The following is a 24,803-nucleotide window of genomic DNA, read 5'->3' as shown; positions in this document are numbered from 1 at the left end:
ATTTTTTTTAAATGTTTATTTATTAATTTTCTTTGGAAGCGTCACATCAAATAATATATAGGCCTACTTAAGATATTTTGAAATTCACATTGGTTTTCCATACATTTTTCCACCAAGATTTTACAAAACTAAGACAAAATACAAAAATCAAAAGGCAAAAAGATAAATATATATAGTATAGCTTATTCAAGAAAAATTTCTTTCTCTTTTCAAAACTAATATATTGTGATTTCTTACAAATCTCATTTTTTAATGTTTATTTATTTATTCACTAATTAAGTGTTGATTGATTTACTTTAAATATGTTTTTAGTATATAGTCTTTGTTGTTACTTTAAAACTGTTGAATGTGTTTTATAAGTGTTTTAAAGTAGTGTAATCTGGTTTTAGGACAGAGGAACCTAATACAGTATGTGTGTATTAAACTTGCATTTGAAATATCTCACTTGTTGAATTAGTTATACCTTAATTTGTCAAATAATGAACAGTACTGCACGGATTACACTGGATTTGAATGTAGAGCCGCTGGAATGTCACTCAAAATGACATCAAAGCATCTCCCAGGCGACGGCGTCATAGAGATTCAAAAGAAACAATTATAAACAATCAAACACAGTCGCAGCAGCTGAAAGTTTGATTAGAGCTCTTCACGAGCTACATTTATTGCTTAATTGAACTTTTATTTGTCATTAATATAGTTTTGTGCAGATATTGTACGTCTGGATCGCAATTTTGTCGTTTTCAGTTATCTAAGTGTAGATTTTTATCGTTTCACATCTAAAAATCATCAACGCACTGAACACATTCTAAGAGATAATATTACATCAGGTAGGTTTAAAAAGAGCATTTCTTTCAAACTCACTCGGCAGTCTATTAAATTCACGCACTTTTTAATATCTTGCACTTAAGGTAAGTTGCTTCCTTCGTTTGCTGTTTATATTTATGCTTTATGCTATAGAAAACATATCTCGCAACAGTTACCAGTTATGTATCTGTATGATAATTTTATTAAAAGTCTGTGAAAATTAAATGAGACTAAATGCAAATTAAGTTTTTTGCAGCTGCCTACACGAACAAAAAGTGTCATGGTAACCTGTTAGTACTTGTCATAACTTCCAGAAAACTACCTTACTACTTATTTGTAAGAGTAGTGAAGTTAAAGGCTAAAATGCTGATATTCACATGCTATTATTTTAACACTTTTTACGTTTTTATTATTGCTATTTAACAAGCAGATTTAGTAATTCTGTAAATAATAATAATTAAGTTTTTTCCATCAGATATCATGTCACCTGTGGAAGTATGGGTGGGTCCTTGGAGGCCACACAGACCAAGGGGCCCCATCGCTGCAATGTATAACAGTCCAGGGCCAACATATGCTCTGCCAGGGGCAACTGGTACACACACACACACACACACACACACATTGGATTCACTATATTAATGAAGACCTCTTTAAGACTTCCAATTTTATTATCAGGTTAATGATATATAGCCTAACCTGACCGGATCCCTACCCATAAAGTTAACCCTCACAGAAACTTTTGCGAATCAGCAGATTTAAAAATATAAACATTATTTGACTGCTTTGTGAGTCTAGTGAAACCATTTAAAATGTCACCACTTGTTGTTTGACATTTATATTACTATAGAAACGAGGATATTTGGTCCTAAGTATACTGTAGCTTAACAGGTAGACAGGCACACACACACACACACACACACACCAATGGGTACACTGCATAGATTCTACTGTTTTTATATACAGCTATTAACAAATGCAATAACCTAATCCACACCCTTAGAGAAAACATTTGACATTTTTCACAGTTTCTAAAACATTCTTGTACTTATTTTTTATACTGTTACAAATAATTACATCCCCAAAAAGAAGGTTTAGAAATTGTCCACAAAATATTTAATGGGTACATGCATACAAAGTTTACAATAAATACAACCAGCGTCAGGATCGCCAGTCACCTTACCTATCACCTCTGCACATTACATCTCCCACAATCCTCCTTGGCTATCACCTGCACACACTTCACAATCACCAGATCTGTCTGCCATCAGCCTCATCAACTCTCTATAAACCAGCACCACACACACGGGCCGTGTCTGGTCTCATCAATGACTATGGCTTTTAGTCACTACTTACTTATGTGATATTCTCCTTCCTTGGATTCCTTGTGCAATCTGGAAATACCTGTAAGAGAAAAGACAAAGTTCCAATTTGGAGGACCTGTAACTTTTTCAAAATGTAATTTTTAAGTGAAAAATTATAGCCCTGTTGTGATTTTGAGGCATTTCTGTGCCCTACACAGGAATAAACAACCATGACCCGCGGATGCAGAAAGGCCCAGCATTTAGCTTCGGCACACGTCATCGTGGCTTACAGACCAACTCTTCCCCAGGTCCCAGTTACCTCGTTCCCTCCAACATCACCAGGGTGGGTCGGGATGGAACCCCTGCATACTCTGTCTATGGCCGACCCAAGGATATTAAGCCCTTCCAGACTCCTGGCCCAGGTCTTTTACACAACACAAACACAAGTAGCTGTGCTAAAATGTAATACATGGCAGAACAGAGTAAAGTTAAGCTGGCTTTTGTAATTCTTTCAGGAAGTTACTCCCCTGAAAATGCAACAAAGACCACTTATTACTTGGCTCCTGCTTTCTCTCTGTCTGCAAGGACTAAACTGTTCCGTAATGATCAAACACCAGGTAGATTCCCACAGATCCACACAGCAACACTACTGGAGCAGGTCCATTTCCTTTCATGCATTATCTTGTCTCCAGGTCCAGCTGCATACATGCTTCCCCCAGTATTGGGGCCAAGAGTTGTGAATAAAGCATCCGCCCCAAATGTCTCCTTCAGCAGTCGTAGTGTTATTGGCAGCTTCCATGAAGATCTACGGAAGGTGTGGACACATAATATTACAGTATTTACCTCTTTGTATGTACATTGCAAAGATGGCGGCATTCGTTTTCTCAGACTCCAGGCCCAGGGACCTACCAAGTGGTGGATTCATGTGTGTACAAACACAAGGCCCCTGAGTACAGCATCACTGGACGCAACTTCACACCTGGAGACTTTACCAAGAAACCCGGACCTGGAGCCCACCATCCAGAAAAGGTCTGTACATTTAAGATTCAAGACCACCAGCACTGACATCCATGTTTTATATATATGACACACACACACACACACCTTGTTTACTTGCACTAAATAAATAAATAATAAATAATAACAGTAAAAAAATCAACAAAAACTCCCTGATAACCTTCAAACTTCTAGCTGCTGTTGCAAATAACTCAGATAAATTGAGCTTGTTTAACTAATAATAGTATCTTAGTGGTGGAGCAGAGGCATCACTGAGGTTAATGTGGTCTGGAGTAACATGGGGGGAATTAAAATTGAGTGATTTATCTGAATTTCTGCTCAATCAGCAGCAGTCAGACACATGAATAGAGTTTAAGCATTTTTAATCGTTTAGCACTAGCTTTCTCATTACTTGTATCCCTGGTTCTTATGCTTTTCACTAGCATCTTCATGCCTGTTGAATCCAGCAGTTCTATTTAGCCACAGCTTGTTTTGGTTGCAGTAAAAAACAAGCAGCCAATTCAGTGGTTCAAGAAGATGCCAAAGAGTAAACATCCAATTGGGACAGAGCTTAAGTGGTTACAAAAAAATAATAATAAAAAAAACTCTAGTTTCTAGCTTTGCAATTCTGTCTACTGAAACTACTATTAAATGAATGAGAATAAGGCAACTAAAATGATTCCTTTTGTCTCTCTCCACAGGTTACTTTCACAGGAACCAAAGCTCCCAGCTATTCCTTTGGAATTCGTCACTCTGAGTACATCGCTCCCATAATTGTGGATGGGGCTGATTAAATGGGTCTGTTCTGTCCTAGTGAATTCTGTTAAGCAAGTTACGGTCTCTCATATCAGGTCTTAATATTGCTAAAACATAACTTGAATTAATAGTGTTTCAGTTAAAAAGACTCCAAGATTCATATTTGTGCTTCTACCAAAATATGAGAAATAAGCTCCATTCCAAAACTAAGTGAACCAAGTCTAGCCTAGACTAGCATTTTAACACATCACAGACACAATCTACTAGTTCTGGGTCTGACTCGACCTTGTAGAGTCCAAAACCTTAGCCAAGGTCGAGTCCATATTCTTTCATAATGGCATTCCAAGTCCAAAAAACCCAACCCTACAATCCATATATGGAGGTTATTCCAAAAAAAAAATAATAATTGCAGGAAAAACAAATAATTAAACTAGTTATACAATATCTAAATTCTCTCATGTTCACCAAGGCTGCATTTATTTGATCAAAAATATGGGAAAACCGGTGATACTGTGAAAATATAAATACAATAACTGTTTTCTATTTTAATATATTCTAGAATATGATTTCTTTCTGTGATGGCAAAGCTGAATTTTTGCATGTCTGCTCACTACGTTTTGGAATGGCATGATGTTGACGAACAGCACTGATGATTACTGTGTTAATCAAGAAAGAAAGTAAATCTTTGAATCAAAATACTTTATTGTTGTCACTTTATTATTGTTACTTGGCACTTCAGTCATACAACAGCATCTGAACATTTTTGCTTAGCTCAAAACAAAGCAGACAAGATCAGGAACAATATTTTAAGTCTTTTTACAAAACTTTTTTTTTGCTTCATGCTATAATACATTTATTGAGTCTTAAGAAAATACACTTTCTCATATAAAAACATATGCAGTCTTACTTCAAACAATATCAGGTAAACCTTTAAGCACTCTTTACTCCAAAACACAACAATGATTCTGCTTTATTAAATTTTTTGTAGTGTCGGTGGATTGAACATTTGCAGTCAAACAGTAACTTTTAATTGCAGAACTGTACTTGGTATTGGCTCCTTAGGATGATTTTATATTGCTGTATTATCGATATCACAGTTAACCTATCAGCTTATCTTCACCAGTATAAAAGTAGTATTGGCTCTAAATGTGTGCTTCCACAGTTGTCTTTATCGGCATGATCCTCATTGGCTGTTGCATACAGTGACTATAAAAGTAAGGGAACACTCTCTCAGTGAACGTGTGTTTAAACACATGCAGGCCGATATTGCGACCCGAGTCAGTGAATGTGACTTTGCCCTTGTCCCAGTCCAGCTGCACCCTGATCCTCTGAATTCTCTGGTTGACCCGTAGAAGGGTGAGGATCTGTGGTGAATAGCCCTTCCCATATTTCCCGTTGCAGAAGCCCACATACCACAAGCCTGTTTTGGAGGGGGTCAGTCTGTGTTTGTACGCAGACTCTGTGATCACTCCCACGGCCCAGGCTGTGCTGTCGCCCACCTCAATATCCCAGCAGTGAGTCCCTGAGTTAAAACTCTCAGAACCTAGAATGCTTGTGTAGCCATCGAATCTCTCTGGGTTTGCTGGAAGCTGTGGGAAGTGCTCATCAGAGTAAGTTATACTGGTCAGATCATCCGACACGACCAGATAAGGATGGGCGGTGTTGGGGTCAAAGGTTACCGGGGCTGGAGAGAAAGATATAGAGATGTATAATCACTTTTAAGACATTCACACACAATGCATTTTGCTTTATAAAATGTGAGACGCTGGGAGTGGAATTGGGGTAAACTGCAAAGTCACGACACATTTAATGATTCTTTAATCTTTAATACTTTAAACTCATTTTTAGAACTATGGAATCCCATTTTCAGCATGGAATAAAAAAAGAAAAAGAAAAGATAATTGCGACTTTTTATTTGCAACTATTCTGACCTCCAGTTTTCTTTCTTTCTTTAATTGACATTCTGAGATACAATCTCAGAAAAAAAAAAAACAATTCTGTGAAAAAAGGTCAACAGTCACATTTTCTGAATTTTCCTACTCAGAATTGTTTACATCTCACAGTTTTTGTTTTACATTTTTTCCCTCTGAATTCTTTACTGTTTATCTTAAAATTTAGTTCATTTTGCAATTCTGACTTTTTCTTTTCCGACTTGCAAGATTATATCATTTATATCTCCTAATTCTGACTTTTATTTTCTCAGAATTCTGAGTTTACATCTCACAATTCTGACTTTTTCACTCTGAAGTACCTCTTATAGTTATGTTTTGGCCATTAATAAAAAATAAATAAACTTAAAAAAGTTAATTTTGACTTTTTTATTTTGAGAACATGATTTGTGGCGTGAGAGTGAGTAACTAACAGTCAAGTTTATGTCTTTCAGTGCTAAATTTTTTTTCTCATAATTCAGAGTTTATATCTCACATTCTGATTCTGCATCTGCAGACAAAAACAAAACAAAAACATGTTTTGCATGTCTGTGTGAATGGCTAATAGTACAGATGATTATTTTATCTGCTCAGTACTCACTGTATCGGATGCTGGCTTGTAGTTTCTTGGATACTTCAAAGGTTACGTTACCCACATGTTTTGCTACATTGATGAGCATTCCTGAAGGTCCGGTCTGATCCTGCAGTGTACACTTTGTTCTGAAACGATTTAATAGTCAATACTGATATGGGTTGTGGTTTCACCAGAAGTTTGGGTGGGGGGAGTGGGGGGGTGGGGGTGAGAATCTTACCTTTCAGTTGTAGCCTTGTAGTTCTAGAAATAATGTAGATAAAAACAAAGATGAATCGATATTATGTGATTAGAAAATCTACAAAAGCTGCATTTATATACACAGAAACAGTAATGTTATGAAATACTATTACAATTGAAAATATTTTAGTATTTTATTGTAATACATTCAAGTTAATCAAGGCACGTGATCCTTCAGAAATCATTATAATATTCAGATTTTCTGCTCAAGAAACTTCTTACCACAAGAAATGTGAAGTCATTCCTTCTCAGCTGTTCTTCGATGGACTCAATAATGTGTGAGATAGATAACATCCCTGATCGAATCTCCTCAGTCTTCTTCTTAATTATCTCACTCTTCTGCTCCTCTTCTTTCTTCAGCGCAGTCGTCCTGGCTGCCTCTTCAGTTTCTAGAAACTGGTGCAGCTTGTCAAACGCCTCCTTAATTTGAGTCTCGGTTTGTTGGCTCTGATTCTAACCACAAAATATCAGCAAATTCAGGCTGCAATCCATACAATAGTTAAACTGTTTTAATGTTAAAATATGCTCCCGGTACTCACTTTAATATACTCTGCTGTTTCATCCCAGGACTGTTTAATTTGTTCGTAGACTCTGAGTTTCTCCAGAAAGGCCTTTAGTTTCAGCCGGAGCGCTTGCTAACAAATGTTAGAAAAAGATGTGAGACAAATTATGTTGGGGCACGTTGTAATTTTTTTTTTTTTTTTTTACTAGGTTAAACTAAGCTGTTTCAGGGTAGGGATATTTTTAATATCGTATGTTATTTTTTGTATTATTTATATACTATTATCATATATAAATACTATTACCATATATAATATTATTATTATTGTTTTGTGCTTTTGTAATTTTACAAATATTTCTATACAGCACACACATTCTTTTATTTATTTTTGTGCTCACTTTAGCCTGTGATGCGCAGATGTTAAAGTGGTATGATTGATTATTTTGACTTATCAGCAAGGTTCCCACGGAAGTTTTGTTTTTGTGAGTCTGAGAATGAGTGTCATATAAGGGCCATTAGTGTGCTAAGACCTGTTTGACAAGACAGCTTTCATATCTTACCCATTTCTGGTCCATTAAATCTGACACAAACAATCAGTGAAATCTGACTAGAGTCTACAAGTCATTTCAACCAAGCAATTGACTGTTGTTAAAAACTGTTTCCATACTATCTGACACTCTGAGCTCTTACCCTGAGTTCCTGTGACGCATCCTCCGTTGAACAGATGCAGTGGTTCTTATGCGATTTGGCATTTCTGCATTTCCCACAAACTAGTTCTTGATCTTCAGTGCAGAAGAAAGTAAGAGGTTCTCCATGAAGACTACAGACCTCCACCGTCTCTACAGGTGGCTCCTGAGTTGTTGTTTCTCTCATCAGATCACACATGTTTCTCAGCACGATGTTTATGGGTGGGTTAGGGTTGGAGGACACCCTTCTGCAGATGGGACACTCTTGACTTCCTCGCCGATTCCAGAAGGTTTTCACACAGCCGTTACAGATGCTGTGAGAGCAGGGTAGAAGAATGGGATCCCTGAAGATATCACAACAGATGGGGCAACAGAAATCCTCCTCTGTAAGAGACAGTCTACAGGTCATTTTGCCTCCTATTCAATTGAAATTTTTTAACAAGTTGTGTCTCTCTGGCTCTCCCTCTCTGTGTCTGGTCCAGCTGTCATGGAGCACAAGAGTGTCTCTCAGCTGTGTTTACATACCAGACGACTGCAAATCAGGGAGGAGCTTATAAGAGCAAAGACAGCATTTCAGCAGATCCATCTATTGTTCATAGCATTCAGTATTTTCTACAGTAACACCCTATTCATTTCAATAATAAATTAGACTTTAGACTCTTTATTCACCAAGTACAGTTTCACTTGGTGCTGCTCTCTCTCTCTCTTTCTCTCTCTCTCTGTATATAGTGACAAAGAAATATGGACCAAAACTAGTTTATATATGTATAAATATGTAGTTACAATATATATATATATATATATATAGTAAATATGAATGTCTTTATACAGTATCTCTGTTATTTTAGTATCATTTATATTCTGTTATAGTATTTATGAATATTTTGAAGCACACGTTTATATTTTCAGTTTTTATGTTAAAGTTTAGTCTTTTTTGTCATTTTTATTTATTTTTATTTTTATATATTATAAATAATATACTTTATATTAATTTAATTAATATATTTATATATAATTAAGTGAATATAATTAAGTTAAATTTAATTTATTTTCAGTTTTAGTACTCCAACTTGTTTGCCTTCATTTCAGCTTTTTATAATAGATTTAAATTTAGTTTAATTTATTTTAGTTTTGTTACCTAAAATTGTGGTTAATGGATTTATTATTATTATTTTGAATTTACATTTTGTCATTTAGCAGATGCTTTTATCCAAAGTGACTTACAAATGAGGACAACAGAACCAATCAAAACTAACAAAATAAATATTTAATATGAGGAATGCATGTTTATCATATTGTATAGACTTTGTGGGAACCATCTGGATTCATTCTGTTTTTTAACTTTTTTATTTTATTCTAGTCATGTACTCTCTGACCTCTGGGGGAAAGAAGAAAAAAGCCTTTTCTATCATCCTATCTGACAAGCAGATTAATAGTTTTTCTGTTCCGATCTGTTCTGTGTATTCCCGTGTCAAGAATGTGACCAAGACAACATTCTGTAATGTGCTGCTGCTTTCTCACACTCAAAAGTAAGTAAGATAATTGCGTTTGATATTACTGACAGGTAATTTGTCAAAGAAGACATTCTTGGTATTGTTTACTGGATTCGTTTCCTGGAAAGCACAAATATAGGTCAAAGTTTACATCTACAGAAATTAATGATAATTTAGAAAAATAATGTTTAAAACTTAGTGCTGTCAAATTGATTAATTGAAATTAATCGCATTCAAAAAAAAAGTCTGTGTTTACATAATACAGGTGCATCTCAATAAATTAGAATGTCATGGAAAAGTTCATTTATTAAAGTTCAAAGTTCATTTGTATTAAATAAATTCAATACACACAGACTGAAGTAGGCCTAGTTTAAATCTTTGGTTCTTTTAACTGTGATGATTCTGGCTCAAATTGAACAAAAACCCACCAATTCACCATCTCAACAAATTAGAATACTTCATAAGACCAATAAAAAAAAAACATTTTTACTGAAATGTTGGCCTTCTGGAAAGTAAGTTCATTAACTGTACATGTACTCAATACTTGGTAGGGGCTCCGTTTGCTTTAATTACTGCCACAATTTGGCGTGGCATAGAGGTGATCAGTTTGTGGCACTGCTGAGGTGGTATGGAAGCCCAGGTTTCTTTGACAGTGGCCTTCAGCTCATCTGCATTGTTCGGTCTCTTGTTTCTCATTTTCCTCTTGACAATAGCCCATAGATACTCTGAGGGGTTCAGGTCTGGTGAGTTTGCTGGCTAGTCAAGCACACCAACACCATGGTTATTTAACCAACTTTGGGAATTGAAATCAGCATATTCAAAAAGCTGCTCAGCAGAAGGAAGCATGAAGTGCTCCAAAATTTCTTGATAAATGGGTGCAGTGACTTTTGGTTTTTTAAAAAACACAATGGACCAAGACCAGCAGATGACATTGCACCCCAAATCATCACAGACTGTGGAAACTTAACGCTGACTTCAAGCAACTATGAGCTTCTCCACCCTTCCTCCAGACTCTAGTACCTTGGTTTCCAAATGAAATACAAAACTTGCTCTCATCTGAAAAGAGGACTTTGGACCAATGGTAACAGTCCATTTCTTCTTCTCCTTAGCCCATGTAAGATGACTCTGACATTTTCTGTGGTTCAGGAGTGGCTTAACAAGAGGAATACAACAGCTGTAGCCAAATTCCTTGACACGTCTCTATGCCTTGACCCCATCCTCAGTCCATTCCTTGTGAAGTTCACTCAGATTCTTGAATCGATTTTGCTTGACAGTCCTCATAAGGCTGCGGTTCTCCCGGTTGGTTGTGCATCTTTTTCTTCCACACTTTTTCCTTCCACTCAACTGTGAACAGCCAGCTTCTTTGGCAAATAATGTTTGTGGCTCCTTGTGAAGGGTGTCAATGATTGTCTTCTGGACAACTGTCAGAACAGCAGTCTTCCCCATGATTGTGTAGCCTAGTGAACCAAACTGAGAGACCATTTTGAAGGCTCAGGAAACCTTTGCAGGTGTTTTGAGTTGATAAGCTGATTGGCATGTCACCATGTATATACTTAAGAAATATATGTAATATATATTTATGTTTATGTATAATATAAATCATATATAAATATGTATATATGTATACATGTAAATGTTTCCTAAATATAGCCTATACATGTATGTGTGTGTTTTTATATAATAAATATAGTCTACATACATATAAACACAGACACGTATAATTTGTAAACAAAGACTTTTATTTTGGATTGGATTAATTGATTTGACAGCATTAATTATAATCACGTCAAAATAATCACATTAGATCAAGAGGCAACCTTCCACTTCCTCTCGAAACCAACAAGGAAGTGACTAAAAACTGCAATTAATCGACTGGCCGCTAGAGGCTGTCGCCAAAAGAGAGTCAGTCCCATAGACTCCCCATGTTAAACTTTACAGAAGAAAAAACGTTTACAGCCTGGTACAAAAAAAATATTTTGGTCTATATAGCTAATTTTGCCCTTCGTGACAACTGTGAGGGGGTGATTTTTTTTTATAACTCATCCGTTTAAATTTTATATTGCATTTTTAGTAGTATTATTATCAGTAATAACAGTATTTCATTTCTGCCACTCACACTAGTTGTATTACGTTCAGAGCAATCATTAGAATAAAGTACTTTAAAATGAAAAAGCCAGGCACCTTCGAAGACAGCCCGACGCTTTCCCGACCTTACCGGTCCTGGCGTTGCTTAGAGACGCGTTGTTGTCGCGCATCTCCACAGTAAATTTTTCTGGAACCAAACCGAGAATTTTAATCACAAAATAGCGATGTTTGTCTAGTCTGTAATCCAGCCGTGAATGCGAACAAATTTACGACGAGCCTTAAACAAATCTGCACTGGATTGTTATACAATATTCTGCCGTGAATATTGATTTAGATAGCTTGGGTTATCAGGCTAATCTGCTAACTAATTAGCCAGCTAGCCAAAGCGAGATTCAGACACGCTCGGCGTATCTTTGGGAAAATAAACTTTATTATTCGAGTTACGGCTTGTGAGGATGAACTAAACGCACTCTCTAGATTTAATGGAGAAAAGCAACAGTGTTTCTGCTGTATTCATCAACTAATCTAATCCCGCTGCGGTAAAACGCTCAGTGTTTACTTCCCTGCTGGACTCGCGATGGACGCAGGAGGCATCTCTGATCTAGACCTTGACAAATATGACGCTGATGAACAAGTCAAGATCATCTGCCTCGGAGACAGCGCTGTGGGCAAATCCAAGTATGCTCTCTTTCACTACTGTCAAGGGGTTTGCGATTTGTTTTCTAAAGGCTTTGATCGTTTCTTTTCAGGCTCATGGAGAGATTCCTTATGGATGGATAGTATCCTTTGTCTTGTGTTATTTCATGTCAGTCAGATCTGCTCTCTCTCTCTCTCTCTCTCTCTCTCTCTCTCTCTTCTCTCTCTCTCTCTCTCTCTCTCTCTCTCTGTGCCAGTGTTTGATTCAGAGTTGTCAGGTTCTTAATAAGATGTGTCAGTCGGCCTCAGCAGCTCTCCACATACGCTCTGACTCTCTACAAATACACCACCACCATCAATGGTCAAACTGTCTTGGTTGGTAAGTTTGCCATGAAAAACAGTCTTATTTTATTAAATTATTGCAAAGTTGGCCGTATTGCATATTTGGCTTTTTAATTTAGAAATGCCAGGTATTTCTGTTATTCATGTCATAGAGAAGCAGTCATGACTTTTTAATGCCGTTAATGCTTGTGTCTAACCTGAGCTCTGAAGCACTTGTTGATCTGCATGACAGATTTCTGGGATACTGCAGGGCAGGAACGTTTTCGAAGCATGCACCCGTCTTACTACCATAAAGCTCATGCTTGTGTCATGGTAAGAGACAGGCGCAAACCACTCAGTCTTATTTTAGTATAATTTATTTACTGTTATTAATACCACTATTTATTAATATTTTGAATGACCTTTTATTTCTATATTTTATATTGATATAATTTCAATTTGAAGTAGCTTTAAAAAATTTTGTTTTGTTTTGCTTTAATTTTATTTTAGTAATTGTAGTACGATAGCTTGCAAATAATTTTGAAACAAATGTTGAAGTAAAATAAGTTTGCTGTATTTTATTTGATTCCACCTTTATTTCAATGAATTATTACATTTATGTTTTATAGTTTTTATGTTTAGTTAATAATAACTACGTTGAAACTACTTGCATAAATCAGAGAAATAAATATTTATTTATATGCTGCTATTAATAGCCATTTAACAGCAACACACACACTCACCTCCTCTAATAATCATTAGTAGAAATTAAAATTGTTGGAAAAAAAATTGGCGTAGGTCATTATTATTATTTTGTATTATTATTGTTTTTTGAAGACTGCTTTTTATAAACAGTAGATCTTAAAAAGCTCTCAGAATGAATAAGATTGCTTTTGCCAGGTGTTTGATGTCCAGAGGAAAATCACATATAAGAATCTCCCAAATTGGTACAAAGAACTGCGGGAGTACCGTCCAGAGATTCCCTGTCTGGTGGTCGCTAACAAGATAGATGGTAAATTTGGCTTGTGAGATTACAGATGAGAGCTTGATTAGCCAGTGTTATGCTCTGCATGTCTCATATCTTTTTCCTTTTATGTGCTCTGCTCTTCAAAAGCTGACATTAAGATCACCCAGAAGAGTTTCAACTTCGCTAAGAAACAAGGTCTGCCTTTCTACTTTGTATCTGCTGCCGATGGGACCAATGTGGTCAAGGTGAGGATGCAAAGCAGAGCGTCCTAGACAGATACAGTAGACAGATGTCAGGAGAGTATGCAGTAAAAAAACTGCATTAGCTATTGAATTCTTAAAACAGATTGATTTAGTGTGACGTGTGGATTAAATACATTCTCCATTGTTTGCTGTGATTAATTTGGATTCATCTTGTGACTATGGTATATGAATATTTTTCATAATACCGGTAATTGTGTTTTCCTCTGACATTCCATTCATGACAATTTCCCAGTTAAGGTTTCTTTAATTAGGTAAACTAATTGTGTTCAGGATTTGCTATTTAATTATTAATTCCCTTAATTTTCATACGCAAGTCATTTTTTTCCCTTTACATTGTCATTTATATGTCATCACATATGGGCAATGTGAAATGTATTCCTGTTCATCTTTTTTTTTTTTTAATTAAAGTGAATAGCACACACAGATTGTTTTTATTATTATTTAATTTTATTTTTTGTATGAAAGTGAATACTAAGTGCACACACATTGTTTTTTTTTATATAATTTTTTTAGTATGAAAGTGAATAACACACACACAATTTTTTTTTTTTTTACATAGTTTATTTTATTTTTTTTAAATTGAGGAATGGATACAAAAAAATGTGTTTTAATGTTCAAAGAACTGTGAGGTTCTGATGTCCTGTAAATGTTCCACAGGTGTTTAAAGATGCCATTCAGATGGCTCTGTCCTACAAGAAGAACTCCAGTGACTTCATGGACGAAGTCATGAGGGAGCTAGAGGTGTGTTTGTTTTTGTTTGAAGGTAAATGCTTACTCTTCAGGATGCAGTTTACCGATCAATTTGTATTCATGTTATTTTGCAGAACTTTGATTTAGAGAGTAAAGAAGAATCATCTGATAAAGAAGAGACACAAGAGGGAAAACGGGACTCAGCGTGACCACTCATCATGCTTTTCTTATTCTCTGTCTTCACTGCTTCTGCAGTTGTACTGATGAGATCTTCAGGTCATGGCTGTCCTCTCACCATCCTGAACAGCTGAACTCTACCTCACACCACTCAAAGTGTGTCTGATTTTGGAATAAATTATGCTTCGGTGAATGTACAGCTGGCATTAACAGATGATTGACATGATGGAATCACAATGCACTCTGAACTTTGATTTGATACGAATTGTGGAGCATGCAGATTTAGCATGTAGATCTAAAACTTGTAAAACTCTGGAATGTGAAGCTTTGTGCCGAATGTAACATGAAATATTTGTAATTTAAATTTTGTTTTCAGGTGGAATTTTTGGTGAAATATTTATGAGCCACTGAGATTTTAGTGTACTATTTTATAACATTTGCACATTTCAAGTTACAATTTGCGATGCTCACTGGTATCAATAAAGTACTTGATCTTTGTACAAGGGTAGTTGATTATACCGTACAAGCTGAAACAATTACCGTATACCGTTTTAGGATAAGTATGTTCCCTTATACATTTACAAAACGCAAAATTTTATGTTCATCCCATTTGCCAATTAACCAGATTTTTATATTAAAGCAGTTTGTTGGAAAAATATCTGAGAATAGGATCAAACTCTTCTCAGGAATGGATGAGACAGCCATGATGAAAACTCCAAAGCACAACCAAAACACACCATCCCTCTAATTTTTTTTAATTACTGATTATAAATTATTTAAATTTTAAAGTATTAGTTCTCTAACGAATGTAATTGATGCAGATTTTTTTTAGGTCAACAATTATGTTTGGAAAGACGTTTGTCATGAGGGACTGTCATAAAAATGCAACCGTTGTCCAAAATGCATCATGCAAAAATCAAAATGCATTTCCTTATGCAAAAATATATTTGAAGTAAAACATGAACCAGATATTTATTCACGAGTTTCACCTTTAGAAATCAGAAATAATCATTACTGTAAAGAGCATTTATTCATATTGCACAAACTGTGAAGTTTTATTTTTATATTATTGCATCTAGTTTGTGTTTTGTGATGTTTTGCACAAGTGCTTTATATATCAAATGTAGATCTGTCTTGGTGAACTGAAATAGAACCAGCCTTGTACTGCACATGAATGTGTGTAAATGAACTGGATACAACTTATATCTCTTTAGAAAAATGTTCTTATTTCTGAAGCCTCTAGGTGTTTTTATGTACAGTCATTTGTTCTGTGAGCAGAATGTGGTTCATATTAAAGAATTATGAAGCAGGATCTCACATATGACATCATTCAGCAATTATTAGCACTTTTCACGAATGGGCCATAATTGACAACAGAAAATTATCTATGCATGAGAAGTTGCTAGATTTAATATCAAACATCAACCATTCCAACACTCTTCTAAAACTTACCATAAAATTTGTGAATTGTAAAAGTATCTTTTTGGAAGAAAAACACAAAATGTACATACAATACAAAAATGGTAAGATCAAGTATTTTTCTGTATGTGAAAAGTCTTTTAAAAATAAGCATTCAAGTCAAAACCAGAGCCAGTGAAATCTGCAACCCTGTTTCCCATACTGGTGATTATATATATATATATATATGTATATAGGTTAAGCATTTTTTAGTCTCAGTTACAAAATGAATAACTTTCCAGCATTTCAACCATTTTTTTTTGCACATCTTTGTGGAATGTGCTTCTCTCACTTTGTTAAGTAATACCTGAAATAAACCTCAACTGAGCAATCAACCCACTGGAAAACAATGCTCATTACAAGCAGTATATACTGCATTTCTTGCTATTTTTGTTGTGCTTTTGTTGGTCAGAAAACAAGTTGGACAACCCCATAGAACATACTGCAGTCATGTAAATGATATGTTTTATTTCATGTTTCGTCCTGCCATCGGTTGAGTAAAATCACAAAGAAATCAACTGCAGTTTTCATTCTGGTTAAATATGCAGAACTCCTGGTGGCACCATAGTGCTGGTTCAAACAGCGTTTAGTTCCAATCAACCTCAAAGAAAAGCTAAAAAACGATAATCACCTTTTGGCACATTTGTTCATGTTGTTGTCCTTTCATCTCCTGCTAGAACAACTATAATGTAGTAACACCAATATTATGAAAGTGATGTGTATAGATTGAAAATCTCAGCTCGCGAGTTTTCAGAAGATGAGAAGAGGAAAACTGTGGTACATATGGCTCAGAAATGCAGTTCCAAGTCTCCAGAGGGGGACGACATTCACAAAAACACACGCACGCTTGCCTTTGTTCTTCTGGATGAGCTGAAAGTAGGAACATGACTTTGAGTGAGATGAAAAATTAAAAAGGTCTAAACTGAAAATGGAGCGTTTCTGTAAGATTTCAGTAAAAAAAAAACTAAGTGTATTTAACAAGTCTACCATGGAATGAAGAAATCTATGTGTGGTAGGCTCAGGGCTCATCTGCATCCGAGGATATAGTACGTAATTCACAGTTATCTTGGGGCCTGACTCAACACCTTCATTCAAGCCCTTGTAGAGTCAGACACACTTACGGTTTAACACAGAGCGGCTGCTTTAGGATGGGAGGGCAGGATCTCTGTTAATGAGCTAAATACTAAATACTAACTAGTCTTCATCTAGGATGGGAGAATAAACTTTAATCGGAGTAAACACCATATTTACAGAACAGAAATGAGGTTATAAAAGTACAGTCTGCTCAGTCTTGTACTGTTTTAAGGTCAAAGGTCACACTTTATTTTATGCTAGATATTTGAATATTTTAAATGTCAATCAGATGGAAATATATATATATGAGTCACTATCAACACCATATCAGTTATCAGATTAAGTAAAACTCTTTAATTCATCACAAGTCTTTTATGGTCACTAAAGCTGCATGTTTAGGATCAAAACATACAGTAAAATCAAAATTGTATTTTTTTTTTTTTACAATTTAAAATAACACTTTTCTATTTGAATATATTAAAAAAAATTTTTTTTTTGTAAAATTATAAACGTGTTTACTGTCACTTTTGAAAAAAAAAGAATACATAAAAAAATTACTTACCTTCAAAATTTATATATATATATATATATATATAGATAGATAGATAGATAGATAGATAGATATAGATATGTATATATAGGACTATTAAAAATTCACCTTTACCAGTAATAAATGAATAACTGTAAAATCTTTAGAAAATTCCAACATTTACATCCATTTTTCATTCTGTACATTGTGTTGTAATGCCTAAAATCACAATTGGTTTTGTATCCCTAGTAAATTCAGGTTTAGATTGCCACTCCCATATTTAACAGTCTGTATAGAACAGCATTAAGAAGAGGAGTGACATCGTTTTTAGCTGCAGTGTGAACAGGCTGTACTTCAGTCCCTCACAGCTTCTTTTAGCTCATGTCATGATAAATATGGCATCTACTCCGACTGAACGCTGCTCCTACAGAAGGGAATTTTCCTACACAGTGTTTCTGGCATGCTCATCTGATGATGCACTGAGGTCTCGTCATCCTTGGCTGTTTGCGTGCGGCCTGATTTCAGATGCAAGAGAAGAGATGACCAATGGTTAAGCATTAACTCTTTCTGCTGTCACAGTCTAAGACACACACATACGTTAGGTATTAAAAACAGGACTGATGATGCACAGAAGAGAAATAAGCGTATGTGTGTCTGTGTTTGGATCCCAGGTCTCGTTTAAATATGCAAACAGGTCATATATGCATCTGTTGAGCCCTAATAGAGGGTTGAATGGGACGGGTGGGAATGAATGGCTTGAAATGCTAGCACCTTGTTTTGTGCAAATCACCCCCAAGCTCCATACAAAGAGTAAAATCTTCACCTTTTTTTGACAGGTGGTTAACTATGCATATATGCCAAACATTCATATATAGATCTATATATTTTTTTACTTTTAAAAATTTATATGAAAACTATCATATATACATTGCTTGTGATTGATATAAAAAGCAAACATTTTACTAATTTGTCCATATATACAGCTGCAGGATCTCCGGGCTTCTTTTTCATTGATGTTTTTTCATTCAATCTTTTGTCCTCAGCATTTACTTTCAACTAATTGTCATCATAAAATGAATTCTAAATGAATTCATAAAATTCTTCTAAGCATCATATTTCACAAGCTCCACCAACGAGGAGAAGAAAATAAAAATAAAAATTAAAGAAATCAAAAAGGCCAAAACAAATAGGCCAAATGCTTCAGTGCTTACAGCAGGTTAACATAAAAGCCATACGGTGGAAACTTTTACAATTATAGATTCTGTCTTCTAGTTTCTTAATGAGATGTCGAACACAAGTCGTTACCATCCAGATGAGCTGCAATATTCCAGATGTTTCTCATCCCACAGTGGTCCTATCATGCACACCTCACACACATTTGTTTACACACTTGTTTACATGCACACTTATTGCAGAGTTTCTTATTCAGAATCTCTTATTACCAAATTAAGAAGACTCGTTTAGATCAAATTTGGATAAGAAACTGGTTTGGCTGTGTGCATGAAAGTGTGTAACTGTATTGGGAACATACTACGTAGGGAAAAACTACAAACAAATAACAGACAAAAGTGGTGTGTGTGACAGCCCATTGTGGGACGTTCAATTAAAGATGGAAGACCAGGTTCAGTAAAACTTTAACAAACAAAAGCAAAAAAGGGGTTGGTACAATGCAAATCGAACAAACCAGTCAACCGTCATTCCGTATGGTGATGTAACGTTTCATGCTACAGTCCATCATAAAAGGATAATCAAAAATCTTTTTCAAGAGTGTTTTTTTGTCTTTATATATATATATGTTTTATATTTATGACAAAAAAATTTATATTCATATATCTATATACTTTTTCTGTCAAATATATATGTATATAATTGGTAAAAACTGGTAAATTATTTGTGGAATAAATCATCTAGGGAGAGAGACAGAATGGTCCGTTCTGTTGTTTGCCGTCTCTCTCCATTTTCAAAGCTATTTAAATACATTGAGATATTCTATCTAATGTCATATTTCCTTTGGAAACCCAAAGTTAAGAGTCTGATTATGAAAAAGCCACTAGTGTTGGTTAAACATTCTCCGAGTGTAGTACGTCCCTCAGCCAGAAGGGGGCAGGCGGTAAACAGAGAGGATCCGACCACGCCCACTCTGCTCATCCACTCCTAAAAAATACTCTGAAAGGCAACTGAACTTCCTTTTTTTCAACAGCATCCCTCCTTTTTTTGAATGAATGACACAGCGGAAAGAAAATAGAAAAACTGGTTTTGGGACTAAGGGATAGGCAACTCCGGTCCTGGAGGGCCACTATCCTGCAGAGTTTAGCTTCAGTGTGTTTAATTAGGGTTGGAGCTAAACTCTGCAGGACAGTGGCCCTCCAGGACCGGAGTTGCCTGTCCCTGGAAGGGATTAGTCATACTAATGAAACTAATAATATTTTCATTAGGCTTTGTTCAGACAGAGCAAAAAAATATATTTTTGTTGTATTTTTTGTAGTTTGGACAGCAAAAAAACTGTTTAAAACCACATTTGTACTATAGGTGGTTTGAAATCGAATTAAAATAAAGCGTGAACTGTCTAATTGGATTTCAAGTATCTCCTAATTTGGGATGAGATTTATTTTGCAAATACACAAATTTTGAATAATGAATAGTAATCAATGAGCTGTTTCAGTATTTGCATAATTGAATTAAATAATTAAATGTATTATGATTTCAGCAGCATTTTACCATGACACAAATGTAGATAAACAAATCAGATTTTTGTGGAGTCTGAACAAAGCCAATTCAATCACTAAATTCACAGCCCCTCCCAAAAACACAACACCCATGTGATTGGCTGCTGGTAGTAGTGTGGGAGGGGCTTAGGATAGTGGGGCAGTAGCCTTTCAAAAGGGAAACCTTTGGGCATAAGGGTTCCCAGGGTTAAAGGGGCATACAATTTCCGTAAAAAATTCCTAAAAGTTTCCAAAATTTTTGCAATGACTCAAAAATGTACTGCCTCTTTCCAAACCCACTTATTTACCCCTAAAGGAAGCATTATAGTACCTTAAAGCAGGGGTGTCCAATCCTGCTCCTGGAGGGCCACTTGTCAACAGAGTTTATCTTTAGATTCTAGTTGAACACATCTGAAACAGCTAATGATGGTCTACAGAATCACTAGAAACAAAGTGTGTTGAAACTGGTGGGAGCTAAACTCCAGGAAAGTGGCCCTCAAAGAGCAAATTTAGACACCACTGCCTTACGTTTTAGTACCGAAAATTTTCATATTAGTACCTAAATGGTAGATATTAATATCTTTTAGTAAGTGTGTAATAGGATAAGTATTTTAACATCGAAATGACACACTTTGGATGTAAAGCTCAGGAATTGCACAAAAAACAAATGAAAAGACAAACAAATTAAATAAGAAAATAAAAGAAAATTGTGTTGAGACTAGCTACAGGTAGAGGGAGGCGCGTGGTCAACTCTCCAGCAGTTGTTTAAGGGCGCGCTCGATGTTCATGCGATGACCGACGCGCGTCACGCCCAGCTCAGCGAAGTCCTCCTTGGTCAGAGCAGGCAGATGGGAGCCCTCGATCTCATGCTCTTGGAATTGCTCCCGGTGTTCAGACAGGTTAATGCTGGCCAGCCAGTCGCCAACATCGTACTTGTTCCACAGGTGGAGGGGCTTCTGGTGGAACGGCCGTAGGGTGAGCAGTGGGGAGGGCAAGCCCGGGGAGGGGGCAGGCGAGGGAGAACGACTCCGCGCACTGGAGCTCCTCATGACAAAACGCACTTCTTTAGGTTCGTGAGGGAGACTGAGGCTAGACGATTTAAGGATTGTGGGGGGTGTGATGGGAGAAGTGGCCAGACCAAAGCCCCGGATGGGTCCTAGAGGATCCGAGCGGTCCGGGGAACCGGGACTGGGTGTCCGCCGGGTCACTGGGTAGCGGCTGCCTGGTCTGATGGTGTAAGTGGTGCCGTAGCCTCTCTGAGAGATAGTATGGAGCTCCCCCAGACTGCTGAAGAGTCTAAAAGTAGGGAACAGAAGAAATGAAAGATTGAAAGTCAACTTTTTCTTTTTTGTGCGAAACAACAGAAATTCAGTGGCTCTTTCTCGCCCAGTTTTAGAGAAAGCATCAGCTATGTTAGGACTCTATGCTCTTTGAGTTAGATGTGGCAAACATACTAAACTAGTTTTAGTGAGACGCTTAATGCGTTTAGCCTCAATAGTGGAGCAAAGATAGAGAATACATCATAAAATCGAGGAGGATCTTACATTTTTTATTTTTATTACGATATAGTTCAGTCATACAACTAAAATTTAATTTAAAGTCTTTTCTCCTTAGTCAACATGACATCAAAATTCACCCTATTTACAATGTGAAAATTACTTTTTAATTAGTTTAGATTTTTTGATTGATTTACCAGTGAAAATATCTAAAAATTCCTAAATTTACCTGTGAAGCAAACCACATATAATATTAAGACATGTTTTCATGCAATGTATCTTGAATATTAGTGTATTTTCTCTTACTGCACTGGCAGAATTTAAGATAAATTTAAGTAAAAATACTGGGAACAATTCACAATAACATTTAATTTGTGAACATTAGTTTACTATATTTGTTAACATGAACATCTAAACTTCTAAATCATTTTAAAATTTAGATATTCATGTCATTCACCATTTAATACAGTAATAATTTAAAAGTTGCATCTGTTAATATCATTTAATGGACCTTAGCCTAAATTGACCTAACAATGAACAGTCGTAACATTAACAAAAATAATAAATACTGTAACAAATGTATTGCTCATTGTTAGTTAATGCATTAACCAATGTTAACTAATGGGGCGTTATTGTAAAGTGTTACTAAATATCCAATGCTGTAAGACATTTTATGGTGTGTTGCTTCTCAAGTAAATTTTTCTTGTTTGAAGGATTTTTAGATATTTTTAGAAAATTTGACAAAAAGCTTCATTTAATTTACATTATTTAAGATTATGTATTTTTAAATGCAATTTAGTTAATGAAAAACACACTAAATTGAGAACAACTGACCAGATGCATATCAATATTAAATAAAAATTACAATTTCAGCTTTTGACACTAAATTCATTAATTTATTATGTTCATCAAGATTGTTTTAAAAGCAGTGTATAAAGTTGAAGTTAATCAACTTCTGCACACTACAACTGTAACTAGGCAGAAGAAACTCGCTCTCCACTTAGAACTTGCCTCTGTGAGCAATGAAGCGAAGATCCAATGTAATTACTCTGTTAACAATCGATGGTAATGACTGAGGTGTTACATGAGTTTAAATGCAATTTGAATTGAAAATAAAACATGGACAGGTTTACACCAATTATATGAGCACTACAGCAGAACACTGAAAGCGAAACCAAACATGCAACACATGAGAAATAACAAAAGACAGATGTGGAGACATGCATAACATCTCAACCTTCAAATTAATTCACGTGATATATATATATATATATATAACAATATATAGGTTTCATAATTTGAGATTTTGACTTGCCGAAACAGTAATAATAAAAGAATCTTAAGTGAAAGTGCCGTTATATATTTAGTTTTTACATGGCTAGCCATTCTGGGTGTACCTTGGGTGAAAAGAACAGAACTTATTTAGCAATATAGGTGCAAGCTCTGATCATTACCTATCATGTCTGTAAAAGCAATCTATGAAAAATCTAAATGAAAACTAATGTCCTATACTTATATTGTTTAAATCCTTTTGCCTATGTAACTTGATGATTGAGGAGAATTAAGCAGCCAATGAAAAAACAAGGAAAAGCTGGGGTTAAGAGAGGCCTGACCAAATTAGCATTAGGTGGGTCAGTAGATGAGGAAAGATGGATGATGATCAAGGTTTGACTCAGGGGTGTAGAAAAACAAACAAACAAACAAAAAAAACAGAATAAAGAGAGATGAGATGATTCATGCGCACTTACACAGGTGCCCGGCTCTTCTGGGCTTAGCCTCAGATTCAGCTCTGGACAGAGCTGGGTAGCATGCAAAGAGAGAGTGAGAGAAAGAGGGAGAGAGGGAGATGGAGAAAAAGAGAGTGAGAGAGAGAGAGAGAGTGAGGGGCAATGGGAGAGAGAGAGAGTGGTCGGTTAGCATCAGTCCATGACAGAACAAAAACAAAGACCACACACTTCACATCCTCAACAATGTCAATTGAATGCAAACCAAATGCATAGCAACACAGACCAGAGCGCAGCTAGCCCCAGACGTCAGCTTTCAATGGTGGAACATGCACATATAGACATTATCAATAAAGACTGACTTTTATTAATAATGATGTGAAACCAAATACAGCATTTATTTCATTACATCCTCTGTCTGGGGTAAGGTGGCATTCTGGTCAAATGAAACAGAAATTTAGCAAAATGAACAAATATGCATGAAAAATAAACAATGCATAAAACTACATGTGCAACCATTTTTCTAAGAAGCAGGAGCGATCAAAGTGTTAGCATGATTAAAGGATGAAAGTGTCACAAAACTACAGAAATGAAACACTTAGCAAACACAGTAAGCTTGGACAGCATATTTGAATGGAGAGACAGAAAAATAACGAATACACAGAGGAATGATATATTATTATAATGATGACACTGTAATGAATATGTTACTTTTATGTTGGATTATCCAATGAGAAATGACAACTTTCAGCTGGTATGATTAATTTAAATACAATCCAGTTTTAAAAGAACTTTATCGAGGGTTGGACAAATGGATTTTAAGTAGTAGTAACATAGCTCAAAATTATTGTGATAAACATGGGTCAAACACATTCATATCATATGATGTTGCATGAAAAAAAATACAAAATAAAACGTCAGTCACACATGGACCCACATACATACTGCTAGCACAGTTCTGTAGAGCAGGGGTTTTCAAACTGTGGGTCGCGACCAACTTGTGGGTCACAGAATGGAACAAGGTGGGTCGCACTTGGCTGCAGCTAAATTTGCATTTCAATGACACACACATTTACAAAGTTCAGTCTAGGGCTGCACGATATAGTCTACCAACATTAATTACAAACAATATCAATATCTGTGCTTTTCGAATTGCAATTAAGTCCGCGTGCATTGCGTGTTTTGAAGCGCGGGCGCGCACGAGTTGTAATAACAGTGAAGGTCTCAGAGCAATGTCATTAAAAGGTTAAATCGGTCCGCATTATTAAATAGAAAAAAATTGCTCACTTCAATACACTATATTCTGCATGAGATTGCATACACCAGAAAATTCAAATGTTATGAAAACTGTTTCAGGTAGGCCAAGTTCATTCATTTCTA

At 35.7% G+C, this 24,803-nt stretch overlaps 4 protein-coding genes across 6 annotated transcripts in view; 2 read left to right on the top strand and 2 right to left on the bottom strand.

Annotated features, from left to right (window-relative positions):
* The first annotated feature begins 465 nt into the window (after positions 1–465).
* Positions 466–4,149, top strand: cimap1b (ciliary microtubule associated protein 1B). Of its 2 annotated transcripts, none has more exons than XM_059564439.1 (7): positions 466–908; positions 1,280–1,396; positions 2,324–2,527; positions 2,621–2,722; positions 2,798–2,919; positions 2,994–3,134; positions 3,803–4,149. In XM_059564439.1, the coding sequence occupies exons 2-7, from the start codon at positions 1,285–1,287 to the stop codon at positions 3,893–3,895; spliced, it is 774 nt and encodes a 257-aa protein (XP_059420422.1). In that variant the 5' UTR covers positions 466–908; positions 1,280–1,284; the 3' UTR covers positions 3,896–4,149. The 2 variants fall into 2 exon arrangements, with proteins under 2 accessions (XP_059420422.1, XP_059420421.1); XM_059564438.1 differs by having other exon boundaries at positions 468–827.
* Positions 4,150–4,665: 516 nt separating this feature from the next.
* Positions 4,666–8,286, bottom strand: trim35-30 (tripartite motif containing 35-30). Its single transcript, XM_059564437.1, has 6 exons — positions 7,810–8,286; positions 7,157–7,252; positions 6,840–7,070; positions 6,598–6,620; positions 6,387–6,505; positions 4,666–5,541 (listed from the first exon to the last, which is right to left on the bottom strand). Exons 1-6 carry the CDS (start codon positions 8,212–8,214, stop codon positions 5,000–5,002), a joined length of 1,416 nt encoding a protein of 471 aa, XP_059420420.1. The 5' UTR covers positions 8,215–8,286; the 3' UTR covers positions 4,666–4,999.
* A 3,624-nt stretch (positions 8,287–11,910) lies between these two features.
* rabl2 (RAB, member of RAS oncogene family-like 2) lies at positions 11,911–15,093 on the top strand. The gene is made up of 8 exons (XM_059565290.1): positions 11,911–12,061; positions 12,133–12,162; positions 12,319–12,398; positions 12,594–12,673; positions 13,241–13,352; positions 13,455–13,552; positions 14,228–14,311; positions 14,395–15,093. Exons 1-8 carry the CDS (start codon positions 11,961–11,963, stop codon positions 14,467–14,469), a joined length of 660 nt encoding a protein of 219 aa, XP_059421273.1. The 5' UTR covers positions 11,911–11,960; the 3' UTR covers positions 14,470–15,093.
* Positions 15,094–20,790: 5,697 nt separating this feature from the next.
* LOC132156321 (SH3 and multiple ankyrin repeat domains protein 3-like) overlaps positions 20,791–24,803 on the bottom strand; it is a 209,734-nt gene continuing 205,721 nt past the window's right edge. For both annotated transcript variants that reach the window (XM_059565288.1, XM_059565289.1), the window contains one exon: positions 20,791–21,499. In XM_059565288.1, the coding sequence (XP_059421271.1) occupies positions 20,950–21,499 (550 nt within the window). In that variant the 3' untranslated portion in view covers positions 20,791–20,949. The remainder of the gene's footprint in view (positions 21,500–24,803) is intronic.

Source organism: Carassius carassius, chromosome 13 (genome assembly GCF_963082965.1).
Source record: "Carassius carassius chromosome 13, fCarCar2.1, whole genome shotgun sequence".
Taxonomy (NCBI): Eukaryota; Metazoa; Chordata; class Actinopteri; order Cypriniformes; family Cyprinidae; genus Carassius; species Carassius carassius.
Note: the sequence above shows the minus strand (reverse complement) of the source record. Positions and strands in the feature narration are given on the sequence as shown.